Source organism: Mus musculus, chromosome 2, assembly GCF_000001635.26.
Source record: "Mus musculus strain C57BL/6J chromosome 2, GRCm38.p6 C57BL/6J".
Taxonomy (NCBI): domain Eukaryota; kingdom Metazoa; phylum Chordata; class Mammalia; order Rodentia; family Muridae; genus Mus; species Mus musculus.
This window is the reverse complement of record NC_000068.7, coordinates 58,899,740-58,926,860: the sequence shown is the minus strand read 5'-3', so window position 1 is coordinate 58,926,860 and position 27,121 is coordinate 58,899,740. Positions and strand designations below refer to the sequence as shown.

General features: G+C 41.3%; 1 protein-coding gene across 8 annotated transcripts in view; it reads left to right on the top strand.

Annotated features, from left to right (window-relative positions):
• Positions 1–27,121, top strand: part of Ccdc148 (coiled-coil domain containing 148) — a 339,132-nt gene that overhangs the window by 233,968 nt on the left and 78,043 nt on the right. For all 8 annotated transcript variants that reach the window (NM_001362393.1, NM_001001178.2, NM_001362394.1 and 5 more), the window contains one exon: positions 20,388–20,506. In NM_001362393.1, the coding sequence (NP_001349322.1) occupies positions 20,388–20,506 (119 nt within the window). The remainder of the gene's footprint in view (positions 1–20,387; positions 20,507–27,121) is intronic.

Below are 27,121 nucleotides of genomic sequence, written 5' to 3'. Positions count from 1 at the left end.
AGTTTTAATATTACATAGCAGGCCCATGACCCTGAAATAGAATTTAACTAAGGAAAGGGAGCAGGTCCAAAGATATTTCTCTTTTTCATCATATGTTAGCTAGAACTATTTGGTATACTGACAATCCCCTTGAGAAAGGAACCCAAACACATATACAGATACAAAGATACTGAAGTTGATCTAAAGAGATTCAGTTCCAAATGAAGACAGAGATGAGCCTCTGAAGAGAAATCAACAAATGGCAAACTGAGCAGCAAGTGTGGAAGGCCCCAAACTCATTGAGCCCACTAGAATGGGGCATGGCTCCAAGTGCATTGAGCTCATCAGCTTTTTTTTTTTTTCCTTGCTCAGATCTAGTCAGGGATCAAAGCTATCATTTGCTAATTGTTTGACCATGAGGAAAATTGTTTTATCTCCCAAGTTTCAGTGTTTGTATCTATTTGTATAATATTCAATGAGTTGAGGCAAAACATGGGAAACAGCTAGCACATGCCTAGAACCCAGAAATAGCTCTATAAATTACACAGTAATTACTGATATTAATATTGTTGTAGTTGTAAGGCAGAAAGTAGCTAGAATCAAATCCGACATTTCAAATAGAAATCAGATAAAGTTAATTATAACCAGAGGCAATAGAATTAAACTGGCTTCAGAAACCAGTCATGGGCACAGTCCTTCTTATTTTTGCCTGTTGTTCTTAGCTGGTAATAGAATACCCCTCAAAGGGACATTACTTAGTCAACACGAGTGGCCACATAGCTAGTTTTTAGTACCAGTAAAATGAAACATTCTGATGAGAACATAGAGCATGCATTAGCTGTAGTAGTTCATTCTAGACCACAGGGCCATTGATTCTTTAGTGCATCCCCTGGGTCTAGGTGGCGATAAACTGCAAAATGCAGACTCATTAGCACATAGTTCAAAAAGATGAAATGTGCGACATTTCTCATATGCTTTATGACTTGCTGACTTCATTGTAAATTATACATATGAGCCTTCTGCTGTGTGCTGTTTTGAAATCTCAAGGTCTCCTTTAAGGAAGAAATGTGTCTCAAAATAGTGCATTTACTTGTTCATCTGGCACCGATTCTACCACCCTCCTTGTAGTAGTGTGCTGGGCTACATTTGCCTCTCCATCCATCTGCTTCACATATAGGGTAGTGCTATGGGCTCTTAGTAAGACAGGCTGGCAGTGGGTGGCTATAACCCAAAGGTCCACATGGGGTGAGTCTCCATCCATTTACTCATGGTGTTCCAAGTACCTTTCATTGTTGTTTATCTTATACCCCAGTCCTTCATTTTGCAAATTTCACGCCCTTGTAAGAAAACACTACAACATAAAAAGTTCCTCTTCTGGTAGTTTTTTAAAAAAAGTTGTGCCTACCCATGCTGCCACAAAGATAGTATACATTTTTTTCCTATGTCATTTGAAACCTTAGTAATAAGACAGGGAGATTTGAGTTTCAAAGTTTATCAGGACAACAAAAGTGTTAATCGAAGAAAAACAAAAGCTATGAAATAGAGTGAATTATATTGTGCTTGAAATTAGTTGAGTATCACCACATATAACAAATTAAATATTTTCTTATTTATACATATATGCTCAGACTTATATCCATACACATAGGTATCCATACACATATATTTCTAATGTAATTTTAAGAGTAACTCCTGGCCCCTTCACAGAGTGCTAATGATTCCCTTAGCTCAGGGCAGTTAAGATGTACATTTCTTCTCATCAAATGCCGACACCACCTCCTCTCTCATTTCTTGGCTTTGTATCATCAAGCTATACCATGGGCATCTGCCCCTCCCTACTCTGGCCTCTGCTGGTCTGAGTGCTTCTTAGTGTGAGCACTCCCTTGTTGGCAGCGTTATTAGTTTAGCCATAGTTGATCAAAGTCAAGGCCTTGAAATAAACTTTTTGTCCTGGTTGACTGCAGTAGGGCTCAGCAACTCTCTTCCTATTAATTTTCCTCCTTTACTTTAGGCCCTTAATTGCTACTGCATGCATTCGTGCACCACAGGAACTTCAGGATATGGAAGTGTCCTCTGCAATTTCCTTCAAATGCCTGTGACTGATTGCCTCTCATCCCTATGAAGTGCCCCAATGTTGAGAAAGGAGAATAATGACAATTACAAGGCTTTAGGGGGTAGGGAAAAGGAACATTTTGAAATCACAGTGGGGCTTGGCCAGCAGACCCTCAGAGATGGTACCTGCCAGTCCTGGCAGGGTCCTCTGTTTCCTCTGCATCCTTTCCTATTATGATAGACACTCCTCCCCAGCTGGTGTAATGGAGAGACCAAGGCTGCTCTTGTGGAGAGAGGGAAAGCTCTCTAACTGAATCTAACAGTTACAACAAAATGATATATAATGAAAACACTGCCAACTTATGTAGCATTTCACCTGTGCTAGCTGAAACATTGACACGGAGCATTATTGTGACACTTGGCAATATCACGGTGACTATTCAGTGTTAAAACTGGCTTTCAGCACCTTTATGGTTTTAGAAAATAGAGAAGGTAATATGAGAATATCTGGAGACTTTGGGGGCCTTGGAAACATGTCTTTAATTAATTCCAAACAGAGCTTGACCTCCACTCTAACATTCACTCACTTGTATCTCTTGCAACATGAGAGATTCTTTGCAAATAACCCATCTGCATTAATGTCCAGTCCCTATGGAGCAGAGGACTAGCCTCTAGGACTGTTCTCTGGTCCTCTCAGCTGATAACTCCTAGGTGTGGAGTTTTGCACAGTTTGGGGGTGGTGGTGGTGGTTTACCTTTCTTTCTGTGTATACGAGAGGAGAAAGAGAGAGAGAGAGAGAGAGAGAGAGAGAGAGAGAGAGAGAGAGAGAGAGAGAGAGAGAGAGAAAGAGGAGAGAGCGTGCTAAGTGTGAGTGCCCATGGAGGCCTGAAGAGAGCAGCAGATCCCCTAGAGCTAGAGTCACAAGAGGTTGTAAACTGCTTTACGTGGGCACTGGGAACCGAATCGAGATTTTATGCAAGAACAGAATGTGAGCTTAACTACTGAGCCCCGTGTCCAGGCCCTTTTGTTATTCTTTTTACTTTTCAAATTTGAGGAAGTATCCCAAATATCAGAGTTAAAGTAACATAGTAGATAAGTTGTCATTTAATGTAGGTTAAGACTTTTTCAAAACCTAACCTTTAGGTTCTTAAATGCTCCAATCTCCCTTCTAACCCACAGACCGGAGGTAGGGGAAAAAGAAGGTTAATGAAAAGGGTGCTGTAAATCTGTTTAGAAGTAGTTCCCTGGGGGCAATTCCCCTCTTCGTTGTCGGGATACCAACAGTCCAGTTCAATAACTAACACCAAACACGAATCACTAGTGGAGGCTCATTCCAACAGAAACACCAAGGCTTCATCAAATCAGCAGGATTCAGCAGAAGCAGCCAGAGTCAACTGAATACCAGGAGAAGTTCTTTGCCACATTTGTCTCTACAAACTGAAGGTCAGTGAAGACCGGCAGAGTTTTGCATGATGTAGCAATGCAAACACCTCCTTTCACTGTTTATGGGATTGATTCTATTTATACTCTTTCTAAGCATCACGTGTCTCTCAAAGTGCCTGTTTTCAGGAAAACATCACATGTCCTCTCACAAGACAGCTTCCAGAAACATCACGTGACACAACTGAGTTGTTAAAGAAACCAGAAATTTCCACTTCAATTTAACAATGGTTAGATAAGGAGAAGATAGTAAATATTTTATGCAGAAAGAACTCAAGATTAAACTAGGATTGCAATTTTCTCTTATGAAAATTTAATATTAGTCCTCCAAATAATATTTTATGGGTAAAGAAGTTAATGTCAAGCAGGAGGTTTAATTAAGCAAAAGAAATAAATCAAGAATCGTATAATTTAAAAATGTTCCCAGTGTTCTTTGGTTTGTCATTAAAATTTAGAAATGAACATAAGTAAGCTTATTAAATGAACCCATTCCACCCTGTTTACATGAGACTGAACAAGTTGAAATTAGTTCTCAATATAAGTCTACAAGTGACAGGAAATGTAGGGTGATACTCAGAGATGGCCAAACAACCATCTTTTTTTAAAATGAAAACTTCAGAGTTTTAGAAATGGCCCATTGTGTAAGAGTGCTTGTTCTATACTGACCTAAGTTTGAATCTCTGGCTCTCATGTAAAAAGCTGAACGTGTCTGTGTGTTCCTGTAACCAACAGACATTTGCCACAGACGCCCCGGAGCTGGAGTTAAGATCAGTTGTGAGCTACCTAATGTGGGCACTGAACACCAAACTTAAGCGGTCTTAACCACTGGGCCATTTCTGCAGCCCCTACAGCTTCTTCCTCAGAAGAATAAAATGTGACGGGACCTTCTTATCTTTCGCGATGATATAATTTTAAGAAAGAGTCAGATGAAATAAAGTACCAAGAGCCAGATGTATTTTTTTTTCACATGATTTCCCATTGGGCAGCTTTAGAGGGAAGAAACTTAAGAATTAACTCTAGGTGCCATGTTTGACTGCATTTTCTGCTAAGTCTTGATTATTCATAATGATCTGATAAAATTAACGAACATTTATGCAGTGTTTGCGGTGTTCTAGGCAGTACCTGTGCTCATTTCATCTTCTTAATAACTCCAAGGGATGGATAACAATGTGATCCTCATACCTGAAGAAGTTGAGATGTATATAAGTTGCATAATTTCCTAGATGGGCCAATCCTGGTTTATTCTTTAAATGCTGCTGTAATGTTTGTGTTGTTCTCGTGAATGCTCTTGGCTATTAATTTTCAGGTGAATCCATTTTGTGAAATCTGAGTTTCAAGAAGCCTCAGTATCAAAGTCTTGGATTTGAGGTTAATTCACCTTATTCCTGCCATTGCCCACACAGATCTGTCTAGCAGATAGGAAATTGATGATATTAGAACTCCTTAGTAGTACCCATTTGCTGCAGTAGAATTGCTTTTATGTTCTAAAAGTGCCCAAAGCTGACAGTGTCTGTTTCCATATTCTTAATAGTTACGATTTCCTCTGAGTTGATGAGGCACTACAATTAAAGGCTTCATAAGACAGAAGATTATTATCATGATAAGATTACGTTACAAGCTGACTTTAAAAATAAAAATCACCATTTCTACTCCTCCTGGCATTATTTTTCGAGGAGGTTAAAGAAAATGAAGAAGATGCCATGACTGCATTTTCCTTTTTAACATATTGATGTTATTTTCATGAGGGAGTTTCCACAGTTTTCCAAGATCAAATCTACCAACTTGTCGTCTATAACTGTGGTCATACAGCTGAGGCCAAATCTATTTGTGCATTGGATCTCATTGCCTTTCCTTCTTAAGATTGTACCAGTCTTTGTCCTACCATCCTCCACCTTCCGGATCTTTCTAAATACATGCCACAGTGTTTTCCATCTAACAGATACTCTTCTTTATCCCACCCCTCTTCAGACAATAACATCATTCCATAGCCTGAACTCAGTGTCCAGCTTTTTCCCTCTCCAAGTCTTTTTACATTTTGCCTTAATTTTCTTCAACACATGAAAAACACATATACCCTGTCCTGTGCAACCCAGTCTATAGGAACCACTGTTCTCTCAAATCCTATGAGAGCAGCATCTTTCACTTCCACATGGTGGCCTCATGTGCTGCTTGACTTCCTGGCTCATTTCACTTAATGATGACCTAAAGTACCACCCATGTTGTCACAACTGACTTGAGTTCAGCTCTCACAACTAATTTGCATTCTTCTTATCTGTTCATGAGTTGATGGGCACTTGGGCCATTCCCATTTCTTCGCTGATGTCTATGATGCTTCAACAAACATGTAAGTGCAGATGTCTCTTTATCATTCTACTTTCCTTTCCATTGGCTACATTATTAGTATTAGGGTTGATGGACTGTGGGTGGTTCTTGGTTAATTTTTAAAAGACCCTCCTGTACACTGTCTTCCAAACTTTATCTTCTCACCAACTGTGCACATGCTCTGTGCTTTATAGTCCTCTCCAGCAGTTGTCCCCTTTTTCCTTTTTCACAGCTGTCACTCCAACTGGAGTGAGGTCATGTGTGAGGTTATTGTGATTGGCATTTCCCCTGATGATTTGCGATATGGAACGTCCTCTTCTTTACTCTTCTCTGGAACCAGTTCACTCTCCGGCTGCAGCCACACTGCACCTGCCAACGTTGTCCTTGTCCTCCATGTCCTACTGACTAATCTAAGAGGTCAATTCTTAGTTCTCATCTTTCTGGAATTATTATGATCAAACTGACCAGAGCCTTGTCTTTAGGACAATGATTTGATTTACTTCTAGGAAGCCATTCTATCACAGTACTCCCCTCTTCTCAGTAAACTTGTGTGGGTCTTCCTCATTCTTCTGTCTCTTTGACTTTGGAGTGTGTTGGGGGCTTAGTGTTCTAAGTATGCATGTTATCTAGATGACCTCAACTAACTTACTAACACTATAAGTTCACATCATTTATATGCTGAGTTGTACCAATTAATATTCCTTTTTGAAGTCTACACTGACATATCAACTACCTCAAATCTAAATGCCAAAGCTATGCTTTACACTTTTCCTCCCAGACCCATGATGCTCTCACTTCCCTGTCCAATGCAGATGGAATCTGCTCTCCTAGTGCTCAGCCCAACAGTCTCTGAGTCGTTGTTGATTCGTATTTTCTTGTTATTACATTTACCTTCTGATGTGGATAGACGCTCTACCTATATAATATAATTAGAAGCATCGCATCAGCCTCCTGGTCTCCTAACCAATTCCTCTCCTCTTCTCCTCCTATTTCAATGTTCTACTTCCATGTACTTTTATTCATGCTGATCTTTGTACACTCACTTCAGACTCCTCAGCCAAAAAAAAAAAAAAAAAAAAAAAAAATTGCACAAATGGAGTTTCACCCATTACAAATACAATCCAAAGTCCACCAGCCTCTAAGGCCTCTCCTGATCTTCCTCCCTGCACTGCACCAATCCATGCTGGACCTCATCTCCAATTCCTTTCCACCTGCCTCTGCTCCAGCTGCGCCTATTCACTTCCTTCTCCAGGAGCATCCTAGCACTGTCTCCCAGCCTTTTGCACTCATGGTTCCTGGCACCTAGAACCATTCTCCTCCTCCAAGATGCCTGCACAACCCTCTTCTCAGTTCACTGAGGGACCCAAACAAATGTCATGCTAGTGGGAGCATCCTTGATGACCCCTTTCTCCTATTGTCATCTATCATCCTGCCCTAGTTTTCCCTCAGCATTTATCATCTCACACACACACACACACACACACACACACACACACACACACACACATTTAATACTACATTAATTTTTTTTTTTAGAATGTACACTCACAAAAAAAAAAAAGAGGATTTGTGGGTGGTTTATCCATTTCTTTATTATTTCCAGTGCATGGTGCCAGGCACTCCCTCACAGAGTATTGGTTGAGTGGGTATGTTGGCTGCACACACTGTGTACAACCACGTAGCTGTACACAGTACATGCCTTAATTTTGAAGTGGAGAGGAGGACCTGTCAGGCCTGGGGGCCCTAATACGATGGATGACCTTGGACAGGCTCTGCAGGCTGTATGGGCTTTTGCCCTCTCAGTTGTAAAATGAAGTGTTTGGATTAATGCTCACAGTAATCTCCTGTGCTCTAAGTTCTAAGAAGTCATCATTGAATAGCTCTGTGGCCTGATGGCTTTTTACTCTCCCTGACACTTCACGTCTTGAAATACAACACCCTTAGTAGATAAACTCCCTCCCTAATGAACAGTGAAAAGAGAGAAATTAAACAAGATTATGGGCAAATTCATTTTCAGAAATGTCAACATAAAGACACCATCATTATGTAATATCACCCATCCTGAAAACAGACGTTTCTTCTAAAGAAGCCATGACAGTTATTTTTAAATCCACCTGGCATTTCAATTAAGAATGAGATAACTAATGTGTTTACTCCAGAACATTTTCTTGGCTCATCCTATTATATGGACATGGGATACATCACAACAGAAAGCAGGTTATTGCCAATTTGCATGAGTGGGAGCTCTGCAATGTACGAGTGCTCAGTACAAGTGGCCAAAGTGAGCTCTGTCTAAAATGTTACTTCCGCACGCATATAGGTATCACCTACTTTTGAACACTTATAATCAAAGAATTAATACTGCTGTATGGGATAGTTCCCCCTTGAGTAGTCTCCACCTTTGATTCAGTGGCTCCCAGGTTTCCCTATGTGTGTTTCTTGGCCTCTGGCTTCTGGCCGCATTTAGTAAAAGTACAAGATGGGAGACTGGGATGTAGCAGGATGGTGAGGGTCCCCCAGCTCCTTGCTCTGTTGGGTTATCATTCTACTAGAGGTCTCTGCTCCTGTCTGCCGCCCCTCCCCCATGCTGTCTGCTTCCCCTCCCCTATGCTGTCTGCCGCCCCTCCTCCCGTGCTGTCCCTGGTCTGTAGGTGGTAAAGCAGCTCAGAGATGCCTAACCCCTCACTGCCTGCATTTTAACTTTCCTTCCAATTTTCTTTTCAATACATCTTTTCAGTCTATTCTAATTTTTATTTGTGCCCATCTGTTTATTAGTAAGAATCACTGATATAAGAAATTAGCAAGAGAATAAGAGACACAAAGTTAAAGGCTTAGCAACACCAGCAAACTAAAAGAGAAGAGAGATTTTGTGGTTGAATTCAGTTGAAGAAGAACATTTAGCTCCCATTTGCTACTGATGGGCATTGTTCCAGTATCTCAGGAGCTGCAGCATGTATTAAAGGGGAGAATGCAACTTATTCTATAGGTAGCATTTAAATAAAAGTTTTGTATGAGGCCTTTATAAAACCTCTATAAAATTAAACCATGAGTCCATGAAATGTTTCTGAAGACTGTGAACATGATGCCATGTGGTGGAAAAGGATAGTGTTACACAACTGTCGCCACAATCAGGTCTTTATACGGTATCTTGACCTTGGGCATGATGCAAAAAGATACTTTGAAATTTTCAGGAATAAATGAAAGCTGTGGCCCTTGGGCACACTCTCTAAATATGTACTTTCTTTGTCTAAACTTAAAAGGCAAACTTTGGTGATTACAAAATATTTTATGTCAGTTGTAAAAATACAGACAAGCACAAAAAATACTATGAAAACCACCCCAAACTTGCATAGCTCCCAAAAGAAAGTTATTAACAACAATGGCCTTCAACATTTTTACATACATAAATGTATTATTTTAAATGCTATTTCTCTTACTTGTCAATATATCAATATGTCAGTATATGTGTAGTTCCCTTTTTTTTCCTACATAGGGTTTATTGCTTGTGTACTGTTTCATTGAATGGCTCTTTTGATAATCTTACAATTTGGGGCCTTTCCCTTAATGCCATCTTTTTCATGTTTTTTTTTTTTTTTTGCTTTTTTAAAATTGGATATTTTCTTCATTTACATTTCAAATGCTATCCCAAAATTCCCCTATACCCTCCTCCCTCCCCTCGCCCTGCTCCCTACCCACTCACTCCTACTTCTTAGCCCTGGCTTTCCCCTGTACTGGGGCATATAAAGTTTGCTAGACCAAGGGTTCTCTCTTCCCAATGATGGTCAACTAGGCCATCTTCTGCTACATACGCAGCTAGCGACACGAGTTCTGGGGGTACTGATTAGTTCATATTGTTGTTCCACCTATAGGGTTGCAGACCTCTTCAACTCTTGGGTACTTGCTCTAGCTCCTTCATTGGGGGCCCTGTGTTCCATCCTATAGATGACTGTGAGCATCCACTTCTGTGTTTACCAGGCACTGGCAAAGCCTCACAGGAGACAGCTATATCAGGGTCCTTTCAGCAAAATCTTGCTGGCGTATGCAATAGTGTCTGCGTTTGGTGGTTGATTATGGGATGGATTCCCGGGTGCAGCAGTCTCTGGATGGTCCATCCTTTTGTCTTAGCTCTAAACTTTGTCTATGCAACTCCTTCCATGGATATTTTATTCTATATTCTAGGGATGAAGGAAGTATCCACGAGTTGGTCTTCCTTCTAGATTTTCTTGTGTTTTGGAAGTTGTATCTTGGGTATTCTAGGTTTCTGGGCTAATATCCACTTATCAGTGAGTTCATATTGTGTGAGTTCTTTTGTGATCGGATTACCTCACTCAGGATGATATCCTCCAGATACATCCATTTGCCCAATAATTTCATAAATTCATTGTTTTAAATCCCTGAGTAGTACTCCATTGTGTAAATGTACCACATTTTCTGTATCCATTCCTCTGTTGAGGGACATCTGGGTTCTTTCTAACTTCTGGCTATTATAAATAGGGCTGCTATGAACATAGTGGAGCATGTGTCTTTATTACCTGTTGAACCAACTTCTGGGTATATGCCCAGGAGAGGTATTGCTAGATCTACCGGTAGTACTATGTCCAGTTTTCTGAGGAACCGCCAGACTGATTTCCAGAGTGGTTGTACAAGCTTGCAATCCCACCAGCAATGGAGGAGTGTTCCTCTTTCTCCACATCCTCGCCAGCATCTGCTGTCACCTGTATTTTTGATCCTAGCCATTCTGACTGGTGTGAGGTGGAATCTCAGGGTTGTTTTGATTTGCATTTCCCTGATGATTAAGGATGTTGAACATTTTTTTCAAGTGCTTCTCAGCCCTTCAGTATTCCTCAGTTGAGAATTCTTTGTTTAGCTCTGTACCCCATTTTTAATGGGGTTATTTGAATTTCTGGAGTTCAGCTTCTTGAGCTCTTTGTATATATTGGATATTAGTCCCCTATGAGATTTATGATTGGTAAAAATTCTTTCCCAATCTGTTGGTAGCCTTTTGTATTATTGACAGTATCTTTTGCCCTACAGAAGCTTTGCAATTTTATGAGGTCCCATTTGTCCATTCTTGATCTTACAGTACAGGCCATTGCTGTTCTGTTTAGGGATTTTTCTCCTGTGCCCATAACTTTGAGGGTTTTCCCTACTTTCTCCTCTATAAGTTTCAGTGTCTCTGGTTTTATGTGGAGGTCTTTGAGCCCGTTAGACTGGAGCTTTGTACAAGGAGATAAGAATGGATCAATTAGCATTCTTCTACATGATAACATCCAGTTGTGCCAGCACCCTTTGTTGAAAATGCTGTCTTTTTTCCACTGGATGGTTTTAGCTCCCTTGTCAAAGATGAGGTGACCATAGGTGTGTGGATTCATTTCTGAGTCTTCAATTCTAGTCCATTGATCGACTAGTCCTGTCTGTCGCTGTACCAGTACCATGCAGTTTTTATCACAATTGCTCTGTAGTAGTACTTGAGGTAAGGCATGGTGATTCCCCCAGAGGTTCTTTTATTGTTGAGAATAGTTTTTGCTATCCTAGTTTTTTTGTTATTCCAGATGAATTTGCAAATTGCCCTTCCTAACTCAGTGAAGAATTGAGTTGGAATTTTGATGGGGATTGCATTGAATCTGTAGATTGCTTTCAGCAGGATAGCCATTTTTACTATATTAATCCTGCCAATCCATGAGCGTTGGAGATCTTTCAATCCTCTGAGATCTTCAATTTCTTTCTTCAGAGACTTGAAGTTCTTATCATACAGATCTTTTACTTCCTTATTAGAGCTCACCAAGGTATTTTATATTATTTGTGACTATTGTGAAGGATGTTGTTTCCCTAACTTCTTTCTCATCCTGTTTATCCTTTGTGTCAAGAAAGACCACTGATTTTTTGAGTTAATTTTATATCCAGCTACGTCACCGAAGCTGTTTATCAGGTTTAGGAGTTCTCTGGTGGAATTTTTAGGGTCACTTATATATACTATCATATCACCTGCAAATAGTGATATTTTTACTTCTTCCTTTCCAATTTGTATCCCCTTGATCTCCTTTTGTCAAATTGCTTTGGCTAGGACTTCAAGTACTATATTGAATAGGTAGGGAGAAAGTGGGCAGCCTTGTCTAGTCCTTGATTTTAGTGGGATTGCTTCCAGCTTCTCTCCTTTTACTTTGATGTTGGCTACTGGTTTGCTCTATGTTGCTTTTATTATGTTTAGGTATGGGCCTTGAATTCCTAATCTTTCCATGACTTTTATCATGAAGGGGTGTTGAATTATGTCAAATGCTTTCTCAGCATCTAACGAGATGACCATGTGATTTTTGTCTTTGAGTTTGTTTATACAGTCGATTACGTTGATGGATTTCCGTATATTAAACCATCCCTGCATCCCTGGGATGAAGCCTACTTGGTCATGATGGATGATCATTTTAATGTGTTCTTGGATTCAGTTTGCGAGGATTTTATTGAGAATTTTTGCATCGATATTCGTAAGGGAAATTGGTCTGAAGTTCTCTATCTTTGTTGGATCTTTCTGTGGTTTAGGTATCAGAGTAATTGTGGCTTCATAGAATGAGTTGGGTAGAGTACCTTCTATTTCTATTTTGTGGAATAGTTTGAAGAGAGTTGGAATTAGGTCTTCTTTGAAGGTCTGATAGAACTCTGCACTAAATCCATCTGGTCCTGGGCTTTTTTGGTTGGGAGACTATTGATGATTGTTTCTATTTCTTTAGGGGAAACAGGACTATTAAGATCATTAATCTGATCCTAATTTAACTTTGGTACCTGCTATCTGTCTAGGAAGTAGTCCATTTCATCCAGGTTTTCCAGTTTTGTTGAGTATAGCCTTTTGTAGTAGGATCTGATGATGTTTTGGATTTCCTCAGGATCTGTTGTTATGCCTTCTTTTTCCTTTCTGATTTTGTTAATTAGGATACTGTCCCTGTGCCCTCTAGTCAATCTAGCTAAGGGTTTATCTATCTTGTTGATTTTCTCAAAGAGCCAGCTCCTGGTTTGGTTGATTCTTTGTATAGTTGTTTTTATTTCCACTTGGTTGATTTCTGCCCTAAGTTTGATTATTTCCTGCCATCTACTCCTCTTGGGTGAATTTGCTTCCTTTTGTTCTAGAGCTTTTAGGTGTGTTGTCAAGCTGCTAATGTGTGCTCTCTCTAGTCTCTTTTTGGAGGCACTCAGGGCTATGAGTTTTCCTTTTAGGACTGCCTTCATTGTGTCCCATAAGTTTGGTATGTTGTGGCTTCATTTTCATTAAACTCTAAAAAGTCTTTAATTTCTTTCTTGACCAAGGTATCATTGAGTAGAGTGTTGTTCAGTTTCCACATTAATGTTGGCTTTCTATTATTTATGTTGTTATTGAAGATCAGCTGACTTCTAGTTTATGTATCAAAGATCTGACTTTGGTTTCTTGCTCTTGTAGAGAGCTTTCAAGTTTTGCAGAATGAATACCTCGCAAATTAATTCAGAGACCCCTTTAAGATTTAAATTCTGTTTTAATAAGGTGTGTGTGTGTGTGTGTGTGTGTGTGTGTGTGTGCGTGTGTGTGTGTGTTGGGCATTGGGCTATGCACAGAAAGCCTGGTTTCCAGTTGAGGCTAGATGTTGAACCCCAGGATCCGGTGGTGATAATTCACCACATGGGACAGAAGTTCTCTCATGTCTTCTGGAACTCTGGCTCCTGTCTAAGTTACCACCCCTGTCAGCCCCCACAAGAGAAGCATGGCTTTTATTCACATAGACAATGGCCCAAGCTTCTGACCTTCAGGCTAAACTCCTCCCCAATTACCTAGCAACAATAAAGATAACAGCATACCATAAGAAGGGCTGCTTGGCCCCACATTGCTCTCTTGCTCTTACTCCTTTTACTCCCCTCATTATCCTCTCTCCTCACCTCTCCTCTCACTCTCTTACTCTCTCTTTCTTACTCTCTAGCCTTTCTTCTCTCTCTCATTTTCCCCCTTCCCTCCTCTTGGTCATGGCCAGTCTCTCTCTTTCCCTTACCTTTCTACAATAAAGCTCTAAAACCATAGACTGTCTCTGCTCATCAAGGCCCGCTGCGCAGACTCTCGCCTGTGTGGGCACCTCTCTCCTTTAAGCCCTCTCTCCTATAACCCTGGGACTACAGGGCGTCATCCCAGGGGCTCCTGGTTGGGGGCTGCCCCTTGTTCACCCCCATCGAGTGGGGTCAGTGCCTTAGATGCTCACCCAGGGCCAAATGGAAAGCGTCCGGCAGCCCTCCCACATCTGCCTGCCGAGAGCATAGGAGGAACTCTGGCTGAATGTGGGCTATCCTACCTTCCCCCTCCTTCCCCAGCCCCCTTTTAGTTCCCGTGTGTATGTGTGTGTGTGTGTGTGTGTGTGTGCGCGCGCGCGCGTGTGTGTGTGTGTGTGTGTGTGTGTGTAGATGTACCTGGGTGGACAGGAGGTACCTGGGGAGTCCAGAAGAGTATGCCAGATATCCTGGAGCTGGAGTTAAAGGTGATTGTGAGCCATGTGACATAAACACTAGGAAGTACTGGGATCTCTGTAAGAGCATCAAGGACTCTTAAATGTTGGGCAATCTCTCTACTCTCATATCATTTTTTTTTTAATTCAGAAATTTAAATCAGTCTGAGTCAAGTCACATGGAAGCTGTTATAGAGCAGAATACCGGAGAGAGAATGTTGACTGAAAGATTTTGAGACTGAGAGCGACACAAGGTTTATTTCTAGAACTAAACAGCTTGATTTGGGTCTCTAAAGCACCTTGACTCACAGAAATGGCAGATATGTATGCTCTTGGGATTGAATAACGTACCCCATGACATTATAAATCCGTCTAGTGACTGGTAGGCTGCATCATTATTGTCCCTGCAGGTATGAGCAAAACCCAAAACAGAACTTTCTTCAGTGCTACCTTGTCTACATTATTTCTCAATGCATCAGTTTATCAGATGAATCTATTTCATTTCTCTCTTGAAAGACAATACCAGATAAAAAGATGCCACTGTATGGAATTTCTCTTGCCTTCTAGAAGGTCATAAATTATATGCCAATGCAGAGGTGGCTGTACTATTATGGTAGTTAAATTAACAGAAAAAAAAAGGTAAAAAGTGAATATATTTATTAAGATGTTCAGTTGTGCTTTCATATATGATAGTGTTACCTTTTCATACGGGGCTGTATATTGCAGGTCAAAGATAGAAAGGATGTCTGTAAGATGCAAAGATTGATCTAAATAAATTAGACACTAAAAGATGAGATAACTGCTTTATCTTAATGCTTTGTTGGGAAACTGACTATTTTAACCTTTGTTCACAGTATCGTCCATGTGTCTGGTTAAGTGTTGTGACCTCCTGCTGTAAAGTTATTAAAGTTCTGGAGATAATAACTCGGGAACACTGTACAGAAGTCTGTTTGTTCAGATTCAATATCACACTGATAGCTTGAAATTAGAGGCCATCCCTTTTCCTATTATAATGCTTTCATTCTAAGCTTCTACTTTCTATCTGGAAGTAAGAAAGTCTCATTTCATGGTGAGTTTAATGGCTGTTTGACACTCGTCTAGGTTTTTTAAGGGTAAACTTTGATGTATGCTTGGAGCATAAACATCATGCTTTCAGGTAGGGTTGTTAATAAGAAACAAATTGTTTTGAAAATTGCGAAAGTGAGGTGGGATATAAAAATGATCTAAATGCTCTGGGAAAAATAGCATTACATTACATAAATCTATACGGAGCCTATTTTCCTGGCTCTCACTGGTGTAAGTCTGCTAAAATGGAGAGAGACGGGACTATGGAAAGGAGCATCTTGCATCCAGGACAAATCAGCATTTGCTTGAGGAAGGCAGGGTGACAGGGGCTTGCTTTATTTTGTTTCAAACATGTCCAAGTAAGAGCTTGACATTCAACTTGTCACTTACACTGAACCATCTGACGGCCCACCACCGGCATGTTTGAAAGATTGCACAAGAAGTCAAAAAACCCAGTGCGTTTAGATTCTCTGTCTCAACAAGTGTCTCAAAGGGCTAGTTAAGTGTCCTCAGCCAGGATTTTAATTTGACGCTTGCAGAGCCAATAATTCTCGATCCACACTTTCTGCTCCTATTAATTGATGAGAAGTGAATGGAACTCTCCTTGGGGAAGTACTTAGTTCAGACTTCACCATGCTGCAAATAAAACTGCTGGCCTGGTTCCCACCCACAACTATTATTCTTGGGCCAGAGACCAGGAGAAGTGTCCACTGATTTAACAGTGACCTTCTAAAGTCGACTGTATGTCAAACCCAGTGTAAGGTGCTGGGGGTACAGTGGTAAATAATGCAGATCCACATGAACGCTACACCAAGAAAACATAAGTAAGACCCTAGCAGGCACACCAAGCCATATCTGAAAAAAGGCATAAGGAAGACGGGCTCTGAAGGCAGTGCTCTACAGTAAATTTTAAAGGAGGGCCAAGCAGGGTTTCCCAGTCAAAAAGGCTGAAGGCCGCACAATCCCAGGCACTCGGCAAATGCTCCCAGAGTTCAGGACAATCTGGGGAGGGGCCATATAAACGAACCAAGGAGAGAAGCATAATAAATCATAAGCAAAGGGCCTTTGCTGCAGGGGATGGAGTTAGGTTTGTCTAGATCTTGACAATATAATGAGATTCCACAGTGGAGGTGAGAAGGTAAGCCATTCCCCTAGGAAAAGCTGAGAAAAGGAAGATGTAAATGAGCTTGACACTTTTTCCTCCTAGTCTTGGATAGCAGATATTTTTCTCCAAATAGATGCTTAATTTGGGCCTCCAGGACTGAGTTTTCCCTAGAACAATTTACACTTCCAGATCTCTGTTTTCTGCAGTAAGAGGTGTCCTGGGCATCTCAGGAACTACGTGCCCCCAGTGACCTTCTGTTTGCCCTCCCTTCCCATGCCTGTTATGAACCCACCCTTGCTTCAGTCCCATAGCTGCTAAAGCAAAATGCTTGGACATCTTGCTTGCTCTTTATCCCAGGCCTTTAATAGCCAGAATTCCCAACAAGTGCGCTGAGTCCATTCTCAAGCATGCCTCACTCCTACACTGCACCCCAGGGCTTAGTCTAAGTGCCCATCTTTGCTTCATCTTTCCTTCTCAGCACTTCGGCTATCTGTTCTCCATTTAACCGGCAGGGCCATCCTCTTGCACCCTGAGTCACTGCTTGATTGAGATTTCTCAGTGGCTTCGTCATTTCTGAGTCCTCGGCTACTTATCTAGACTCCCTGGCGCTCTCAGTTGGCCCCGTGTATTAACTTACCCATCTACTCTTGTACAGTCTCCTGACTCCCAGCACAGGTGAGGTCTTTCCTGGCCAATGCTGTTGGTCCCACAGCTTCCGAGTCCTCCCCTGGCCTCTGGCTCCTCCATGGCTGTCTCATTCTCAGCTTTCAGGTTTTTACCCTCACGTCCTGTGGAAGGCATTCTAAAAATGCCTTCTGATAAAAGCCACTCAAACTAGTCTGAATCTCACACTACTTAAGTCTTGCTTAGGAGTTGACAGAATATGTAATGACCTGTCCCTTCATTTATTTCTTTATTGTGACTTTCCTCTACTAAGTCCCATTGCTATAAATACAACATACCAAGTAAACTGTACAGCATATGGCTCTAGGCATATTGTTAATAAATGTTTAATGAACAAATAAATGCTAAAACCAATAATGTTTTAAATACGTGTGTGTGTGTGTGTGTGTGTGTGTGTGTGTGAGTATGTGTGAGTATGAGTGTGCGAGTATGCGAGTGTGCACGTGCATGTGTGTTTGAATAGAATCAAGCATATAGAGGTACCTATTATTGATAAAATAAGAATTGAGATAGTTGTTTGATTTGATCCCTTGTGACCTGTGAAGGCAACAAGTTAGCCTGGATCATTTCTGATATTTTTGGATTTATTACTCGCCTAGACTCGCTCGGCCTTTCTTCTTGCTTGCTCAATCCCTCCTGTTTGGAAGACAGAGGTAGGAATGCTATGAGCAAGGAGTAGTATAGGAGCTGTAAAGGGGGAAAGCAATACATAGTCTCAGACGCTTTGCTGTTACCATCTTGGTGGTTTCAGGAAAGGCTTTCTTCATGTGTTTAATTGTATTTCAGAGAAGGAAGCAGCACAAAGTGAACAGAGGGGTAATGAAGAGAAGCACAGGGGGAGGAGTAGGGAGATTTAAGGATGGAGAACTACCCCTGGATAAGGGTCTTTTAGTGTCTCTAGACCATGCACATATGACCACTGAGGGGGGGACAGCCCTTCCTCTCCTTGGTGGGACTTTAAGGAAGGTTAGAGCTTTTGTGTCCCCTGTGAAAAATGTGTTCCCTCCATGCCTCTCCGTGTCTATTGGGAGCTATTGACCAGGAATTAATTTTTAAAAGATAATTTTCACTGAAGGTCTCACGGAAGCCATGGATTTAGTACCTGTTCACACAATTGTATCATTAATCAAATGGTTATTAAGTGCACACACTGTTCTAGAAGACATTCAGAAACGCCAAGATTGGTAAATCACGTGCTTTGCAATCTAGTGGGGCAGAGAAGGGATTTACTAACTAGCAAAGCATCATGTTCAGGGCCAAACTAACCAGTGTACAAAGCCAAAAGCCAGAGGATGAAGATGGAGAGGGGCCAATTCTGGCCAAAGAGCCTATTGCTATATAATTTAAGATTTTATGGGTAGAATGCTAATGATAATCAAATCCTGAAGGAGGAGATAATTCTTTGTAAAAGTCTTGAAAATATTAGAGTAACAGGTTGAAAGGCAGTTTCGATGTCGGCAGAGGTAGCCTGGAGGGCTTTGTGACTCGGGTGTCTGAATTCTCGACCAGATCTGGGGGTGACCCGGAAGTCCACAGATAGCACTGACCAGAACAGGTAAAGGGTGCTATATTCAGTGAGTATCTCTTTTTCCTGTGATTTCAGTTATAGCGAGGACGAGGTCCTCTGAAGTCTGAAGCTTTGAGGAACCTTTCAGATCATGGCCCTGAGGTTTCTCAAGGCCCCACTCAGGCTTAACACTGTAAATGACTGCCTTGGAGGAAGAAAGCAGAGATGGAAAGAGATCATAGTCTTTGATCTGCATAAGGCAACATAAGTAATGGCAGAGGCGAGCAGGCATCAGCAGCCAGTCTTCAGAAGGAGCTCTGCTCTTCCTTCTAGGCCAGCACCAAGAGTGAGCGTCTATTATTGGGCTGGAATGACCTAGGAGAAAGTTGTCTTTCATATATATGCCTTTTAAAGCTTAATTTTGAAGTAGCAGTACCACTGTGATAATGAAAGACATATTTATTGCCAAAAAACCTGTAAGAGAATGCAGAAAAGTATAAAGATGACTTATGCCCGATGAAGATAGTCTGTTATCCTGCCTGGCACTTAGGGATTGCTGGCATTTATCACGTGAACTGCTCTCCCCCCCCCCTCTCTCTGTGTGTGTGTGTGTGTGTGTGTGTCTGTCTCTGACTTTCTGTCTTTCTCTGTTTCTTTCTCTCTCTATCTTTGTTGTAGGTTTCTTTCTGGTTTTTTTTTTTTTTTTCTGTTCTCTTTAAACTCTACCTTTAGTCATGCGGAGTGGGTTTCACCTTCCACTGTGCTGAGCCTTGAGCTGCTGTTCCCCTTCGGCTGCATCACTGCTCTGCCCGTGCTCCAGAGGATCCTCGGCTGCCTCTTGAGAGGCTCCTAGCGATCAGACAACATCGTGCTCAGGACAGCCAGGAAATCACTTAGCTTTTCCTGTCTAAACTTTCAGAAGAGGAAATGCCACACTGGAGGTTTGGCTAGGCAGCCCCTACAGACTGTTGCCTGTCAGCACTGAGGAGGTGCCGTTCTGTCTTTTCCTAGCAAGAGCCAGTGTCTCACGACAGGAACGTGGCAACCTAGAGTAGTGGAACGGCTTCTACTAACTTGGGTTGCCTAAGCACACTGTGGAACCCTGACATGGAAATAATGCTTATTTGCTTCCATTGAGAGAAGTAAAGCCAGCCCAGGAAGAACAATGCCTTCCATCTTTGTCAACCTGATAAGCGTGACCTTTATTTTACCACATAGGTCGAGACTACTCTTTACCACAACCGTGTTAATTCGTACTTCCCCTCCTTCCTCCCACCCATCTCCTGCCACTTCCTCCAGGGGCATAACGCTTTCAACATCCTGCTATCCATTAGCATAAATAAACCCATGCTTTTAAGGTAAAAATAGTCTTAATGCCATATTTGTTAAAGACTGCATTACCATAAGAGGATAAAAATACCCCTGGGTAACAGGTAGGTTATATTCTTCAGAGGCAGTAACATGCTTTTACGGTGGTTCCCTGAAAGTCAATTATTTCAGCCATAGATTAAAATCGAGGTCTCAGCATAGGGTACATTTCCACTTCAGAAAGGGCTAAGCCAAGCACTTTCCAGAGACTTGCATCTTTGTGTTTTTAATTTTTTTTTGTTGCGAATATTTTATAGGTAGTTCTAAAGCACACACACACACACACACACACACACAAAGATGAAATGCCATTGCAATCTGATCTTTGCTGTCTGAGCAACTGGATACTGTTGTTGTCTTGTGTCTCGCCCCCATTATCTGTTGTTAATTTAAATTTGGTGTAACATTCATGCACTAGATAAGAAAATACTGGGCTATGAAACAGCAGAAGTGGCAAGAAATGGAAAAGAGAGATCTCCGGCGTCTGGAAGAGCTGAAGAAGTTAATGGCAGAACAGTCAGTGAAAGACAGAGAAAGGTAAGGGAGGGGTTTTAGTCCGTGACAGTGAGCTGGGGAAGCGTTGTCTGCAATGTCAGGGTGAGCTATATCAGAGGGAGGATCTGTCGCACCGAGTGTTCCCATTCAATATTTATACCTATGAATGAAAGAAGTGGTTTTTTATAATGTAGTTTATACTCTCACTTTCATACTTAAACCCCCACTTTCCCATGTTGTTCCACTGATTTCCTCCTAGTTTAAGATCTCCCAGAGGATTTGATGGCAACTGGTTGCCCACTGTGTGCATGAGGTAATACTGGTGGCTGCTGTGACTTAATATGTTGACCCAGGAGGAGGAAGCCATTATTTTAATAAGAAAAGGGTCCATTTGCTGTGACTGAGGCTGGGGGACAATCCACAATTATAGAGAGCAGTGTGGATGTCCTGATGAACAGTTCTTAGAATTCCCTGCAATTATGTAACCGCAGAGCCGAGAAGGGCATTTGGGATAATGAGCTTGACCTTCTTAGTTTATGAGTTCCACTAAGAGATTAAAACAATGTTTTTAAAGATGACTGTATCTGGGCCCAAAAGAAAACAGTAAAAATTGTAGTAATCTGAAAGGGAAATTCTAAATTAGAGAGCTATATTCTCTAATAGGAAACTCCTGTTATATAAAGGATCAAGAACATACTAGGCACTTTTCTAGGGCTGAGGGAGTCTTTCTACAGAAGAGACGTGTTTGAATCAGAACCCATCTCTGGAGTTGCTGAGGCTCCTTGTCCCGTCCATTTCTGTCACACTATTTCCTGGGTATCTGAACACTTTAGAGTTGAGTAGGGAAGCAAGACTATGGTAAAGTCTGAGGTCAAGGTCAGGAGGTCAAGCAACCAAGGAGGAAACAGATAGCAAGTGACAGCCAAGATACAAGTGGCTACCATAGGACAGGCTGTGGCTCAGAAAGAAGTAATGGGAGCCCCCAAATAGCTGCGTACTAAAGGGTAATGCAAAGGCTGTGGTTAAGAGGCTGGCCGGGCCATTCAAGCTCTCCCAGGAAAAGAAAGAGAGCCACAGGAACTTAGAGGGGTGTGGAAGGCAGAGCAGATGTGGAGTCCCAGCATTCGGGACATGCTTCTAATAGAGCGTCTCTCTTAGCAGGGAGCTTCTCTGATTACAGAACCATTTTCAGTCTCTTGCTTCCTGTCCTGGTAATTATCAAGATTAGCTGATTCAGAGCTTCAGTTGAGAAGGAGAAAAAGAAAATCAGATTAGTGTGTATTACATAACAGGAAAAAATAGCCATATTACAGCATAGCAAAAAGGACTAAGGAGCAGTAGCTATAACTCAGGATTTTATTCTTGACTCAGCTTCGAATAGTGTATGACCTTGGGAATGTCAGGTTTTACCTCCACAAGGCTCCATCTTATCCACCAGAAGACATCTGAAGGCTAAAAGGCTGGCCACTTTTAAGAGTTTGTGATATATTTTCAACTCCCTTGATGGAAAATAATGGAGATTTAAATAATTGTGAGTCCAATCCTTGCATGCCAATGGTAAATCACAGATTTTCAAATATATGGTATATCCAGGCTATAGTTCTCTGAAAAAAGATTGTGATGCTGTGTGGCTGGGGGTGTAGCCAGTGGGAAAAGGCATTCACAGAGCCTTGGGCTCAGTCCCTAGCACCACAAACATGTGATGGCAAATGCCTCTAATCGCAGCACTGGAGACCGAGGCAGGAGGATCAGAAATTCGAGGTCATTCTTAGCTACACAGCAAGTTCAAGGCCACCCTGTCTCAAAAAAAAGTGATGGAGATAGAAATAGAATTCTTATTCTGTGATTTGAAATGCAGTCTTAGGTGTAAAAAGCTTTTACCCGGACAATGACTAGAGGCTATATTCATCTGTAACCATTCTGGCACTAAGAAATTTGGTAGGTAGTCAAAGATTTTTTTCTCTAATAATATATATAATAAAAATCATGTTCGATATTTTAACCTAAGGCACGTTTTCCCCATTGGATTAAAGAGGCCTAAAATATTAGCTTTCAGGTTTGCTTCATGGTATACAGATGTGGCCTTGAGAGTTTGCAAACTCTGCTCATTCACTTTTTATTCTCTGAATATGGAAGACTAGGGGTCATGAAAATAACACATTCATCAAAAGACTGATGGGTGGAGAATGCGAGACTTTCATTTTGGGGTTAAAACTGTTGCATTTTGAAGGTTTCATGTGGCTTGACATAAGGAAAAGACAATTGGCCTTCACATCTATTCAAAATAGTTTGTCAAAGTTTACACTAGCCTTCGGAATTCCTCCAGAGCGAGAGAGAAGACTCCAGAACTGGGTTGTTGCTATTCAAGTCCTGACTTTTTCCTCTGCAGGTATATGAAGTTCAGGTAAATTAATGTCTCTGGGCTTTAGTTGGTCATCTTTACAATGAATATATAAATAGCATCTATGCCAGAGGATTATCAAATAGATATTGAATGTAACTCTCTGCCTGGAACATAGTAAGAACATTCAATATAAGTGATTTCTACAAACTGACTTTTTCATGACAAGATGCTTCTAATGCAGTTGTATCTGAATATTTGAATTTTGAAATATTTAAAAAACATATAGTAATGCAGACATTCTTATAAAAATGAAACCATTTATATTAAACCAAACCGCTGCTTGATGCCCGTCCTCTTGCAATGTCTTCTCTGGAATTCATTGCTATCATCAGCTGTTTAACACACGATTATCTATATGCACCCAGGCAAAAACACAAGTGTAAGAAAAACCAAACCAACTTTCAGTGTGCTGCAAAATACAGTATCATTGTGTTGGTCAGATAGAGCTGTCATGAAGAAATGTATTCACTGGGAGGTTTGAAAATCTGGGATTTAATCTTAGTTCTAGAGTCTAGAAACCCCAAATGGGACAGGGTTCTAGTGAGGACACCCTCCCTGGCCTTCAGAAAGCAGCCCTCTCATGGAGGCTCATTTCACTAGGCTGAGAGACACAGGTTTCCTGATGTCTCTCCCTGTACGGCACTAATGGCACTAATACCCTGGTAAAAGGCTCTACCCTTTCTCCAAGCCACCGGGAGTGAAGGTGTGCTCATAGCTATTCGGGGCAGACACATTTAACATAACCATCTGGAAGAAGACAAAATGCATTTGTCTCCCTGCAGATTGTCTGTTCACTTAGCTATTTTGGGGTTGCTGCTAGCAAAGAATACCAGTGGAACATGTAGAAAAGAAGCCCTGGTCTGGCAGTGAAGTGCATGCAGCCCCTGCCGCCAAAGGACAAAGTAGAAAAAGGTTCTGCTCCTGAACCACGCATGACACACAGCTTGGCAAACAAAGGCAGAATGAGGAGCAAACCTCAAGATGATCCACGGTAATCCTCAAAACAAACCCCACCTAATCTTCAAAAAAGGAGAGTAAGCTATTCATACTTCTTCGGAAAATTAGCAGTGTAGCCATCTGGAATTTAGAGTCATAAACATGAGAGCTAATCCTCTGACTTCCTCCCCACTCCCCTCTAATTTGATGGCTAACTATATCAGAACCAATTAATATTGACTCATCCTTACCCTTTGATCGAGTATACTGCTTTTATTATATATCACATTTCTAATTATATTTATATGTCCATATGGACTCTTAATTAGATTAAATAAAAGCTGATCTCTATTTATACTTCTACACAGACACCATACTGTTCAATCAGCCTCCTGTGCTGTCTAGTAGGACAAGTATTCTCCTCAAAAATAACTACTCTTATGATGTCACCTCTTTTACGTACGAATTCTGTTGACTTTTTTTTGCATTAAAATAGTGTTAAAGGAGACAGCCAGCCACCGTCCGGACCAGAGGACAGGTGTCTGCCTGGCTTGGGAGGCGGCCTCAGCCTCAGCAGCAGGGTCGCCATCTGGGTTCCGGGACTCTGCGGGACCTAGGAAATTAGTCTGAACAGGTTAGAGGGTGTGCCAGAGAACCGGACAGCTTCTGGGACGGGCAGAAGCACAGAGCCGCTGAGGCAGCACCCTTGGCGGGCCGCAGACAGCCGGCCACCGTCCGGACCAGAGGGCAGGTGTCCGCCTGGCTTGGGAGGCGGCCTCAGCCTCAGGAGCATCGGTCGCCATCTTGGTTTCAGGACTCCCTGGAACTTAGGAATTTTGTCTGCACAGGTGAGAGTCTGCACCACAGAAGCTGACAGCTTCTGGGAACTGCCAAAGCAACACAGCTTCTGAGAGAGGCCCTGTTTTGGGCCTTCTTCTTCGACCAGGAGGAGGTCCAAAAACAAGATATCTGCGCACCTTCCCTGTAAGAGAGCTTGCCAGCAGAGAGTGCTCTGAGCACTGAAACTCAGAGGAGAGAATCTGTCTCCCAGGTCTGCTGAGAGACGGTAACAGAATCACCAGAAGAACAATCTCTAAACAGAGTCAACTATAACTACTAACTCCAGAGATTACCAGATGGCGAAAGGTAAACGTAGGAATCCTACTAACAGGAACCAAGACCACTCACCATCATCAGAACCCAGCACTCCCACTTCGCCCAGTCCAGGGCACCCCAACACACCCGAAAACCTAGACCTAGATTTAAAAGCATATCTCATGATGATGGTAGAGGACATCAAGAAGGACTTTAATAAATCACTTAAAGAAATACAGGAGAACACTGCTAAAGAGTTACAAGTCCTTAAAGAAAAACAGGAAAACACAATCAAACAGGTAGAAGTCCTTACAGAAAAAGAGGAAAAAACATACAAACAGGTGATGGAAATGAACAAAACCATACTAGACCTAAAAAGGGAAGTAGAAACAATAAAGAAAACTCAAAGTGAGGCAACACTGGAGATAGAAACCCTAGGAAAGAAATCTGGAACCATAGATTTGAGCATCAGCAACAGAATACAAGAGATGGAAGAGAGAATCTCAGGTGCAGAAGATTCCATAGAGAACATCGGCACAACAATCAAAGAAAATGGAAAATGCAAAAAGATCCTAATTCAAAATATCCAGGAAATCCAGGACACAATGAGAAGACCAAACCTACGGATAATAGGAGTGGATGAGAATGAAGATTTCCAACTCAAAGGACCAGCAAACATCTTCAACAAAATTATTGAAGAAAACTTCCCAAATATAAAGAAAGAGATAATAACAGAAAAAAAACAATACAAGAACGGGAACAATGCCCTAGAAAAAACAAGAAGGTAATCCCTCAACAAACCTAAAAGAAGACAGCCACAAGAACAGAATGCCAACTTTAACAACAAAAATAACAGGAAGCAACAATTACTTTTCCTTAATATCTCTTAACATCAATGGTCTCAACTCCCCAATAAAAAGACATAGACTAACAAACTGGCTACACAAACAAGACCCAACATTTTGCTGTTTACAGGAGACACATCTCAGAGAAAAAGATAGACACTACCTCAGAATAAAAGGCTGGAAAACAATTTTCCAAGCAAATGGTATGAAGAAACAAGTTGGAGTAGCCATCCTAATATCTGATAAGATTGACTTCCAACCCAAAGTCATCAAAAAAGACAAGGAGGGGCACTTCATACTCATCAAAGGTATAATCCTCCAAGAGGAACTCTCAATTCTGAATATCTATGCTCCAAATACAAGGGCAGCCACATTCATTAAAGAAACTTTAGTAAAGCTCAAAGCACACACTGCACCTCACACAATAATAGTGGGAGACTTCAACACACCACTTTCACCAATGGACAGATCATGGAAACAGAAACTAAACAGAGACACACTGAAACTAACAGAAGTGATGAAACAAATGGATCTGACAGATATCTACAGAACATTTTATCCTAAAACAAAAGGATATACCTTCTTCTCAGCACCTCATGATACCTTCTCCAAAATTGACCACATAATAGGTCACAAAACAGGCCTCAACAGATTCAAAAATATTGAAATTGTCCCATGTATCCTATCAGATCACCATGCACTAAGGCTGATCTTCAATAACAAAAAAAATAACAGAAAGCCAACACTCACGTGGAAACTGAACAACACTCTTCTCAATGATACCTTGGTCAAGGAAGGAATAAAGAAAGAAATTAAAGACTTTTTAGAGTTTAATGAAAATGAAGCCACAACGTACCCAAACCTTTGGGACACAATGAAAGCATTTCTAAGAGGGAAACTCATAGCTCTGAGTGCCTCCATGAAGAAACGGGAGAGAGCACATACTAGCAGCTTGACAACACATCTAAAAGCTCTAGAAAAAAAGGAAGCAAATTCACCCAAGAGAAGTAGACGGCAGGAAATAATCAAACTCAGGGGTGAAATCAACCAAGTGGAAACAAGAAGAACTATTCAAAGAATTAACCAAACGAGGAGTTGGTTCTTTGAGAAAATCAACAAGATAGATAAACCCTTAGCTAGACTCACTAGAGGGCACAGGGACGAAATCCTAATTAACAAAATCAGAACTGAAAAGGGAGACATAACAACAGATCCTGAAGAAATCCAAAACACCATCAGATCCTTCTACAAAAGGCTATACTCAACAAAACTGGAAAACCTGGACGAAATGGACAAATTTCTGGACAGATACCAGGTACCAAAGTTGAATCAGGATCAAGTTGACCTTCTAAACAGTCCCATATCCCCTAAAGAAAT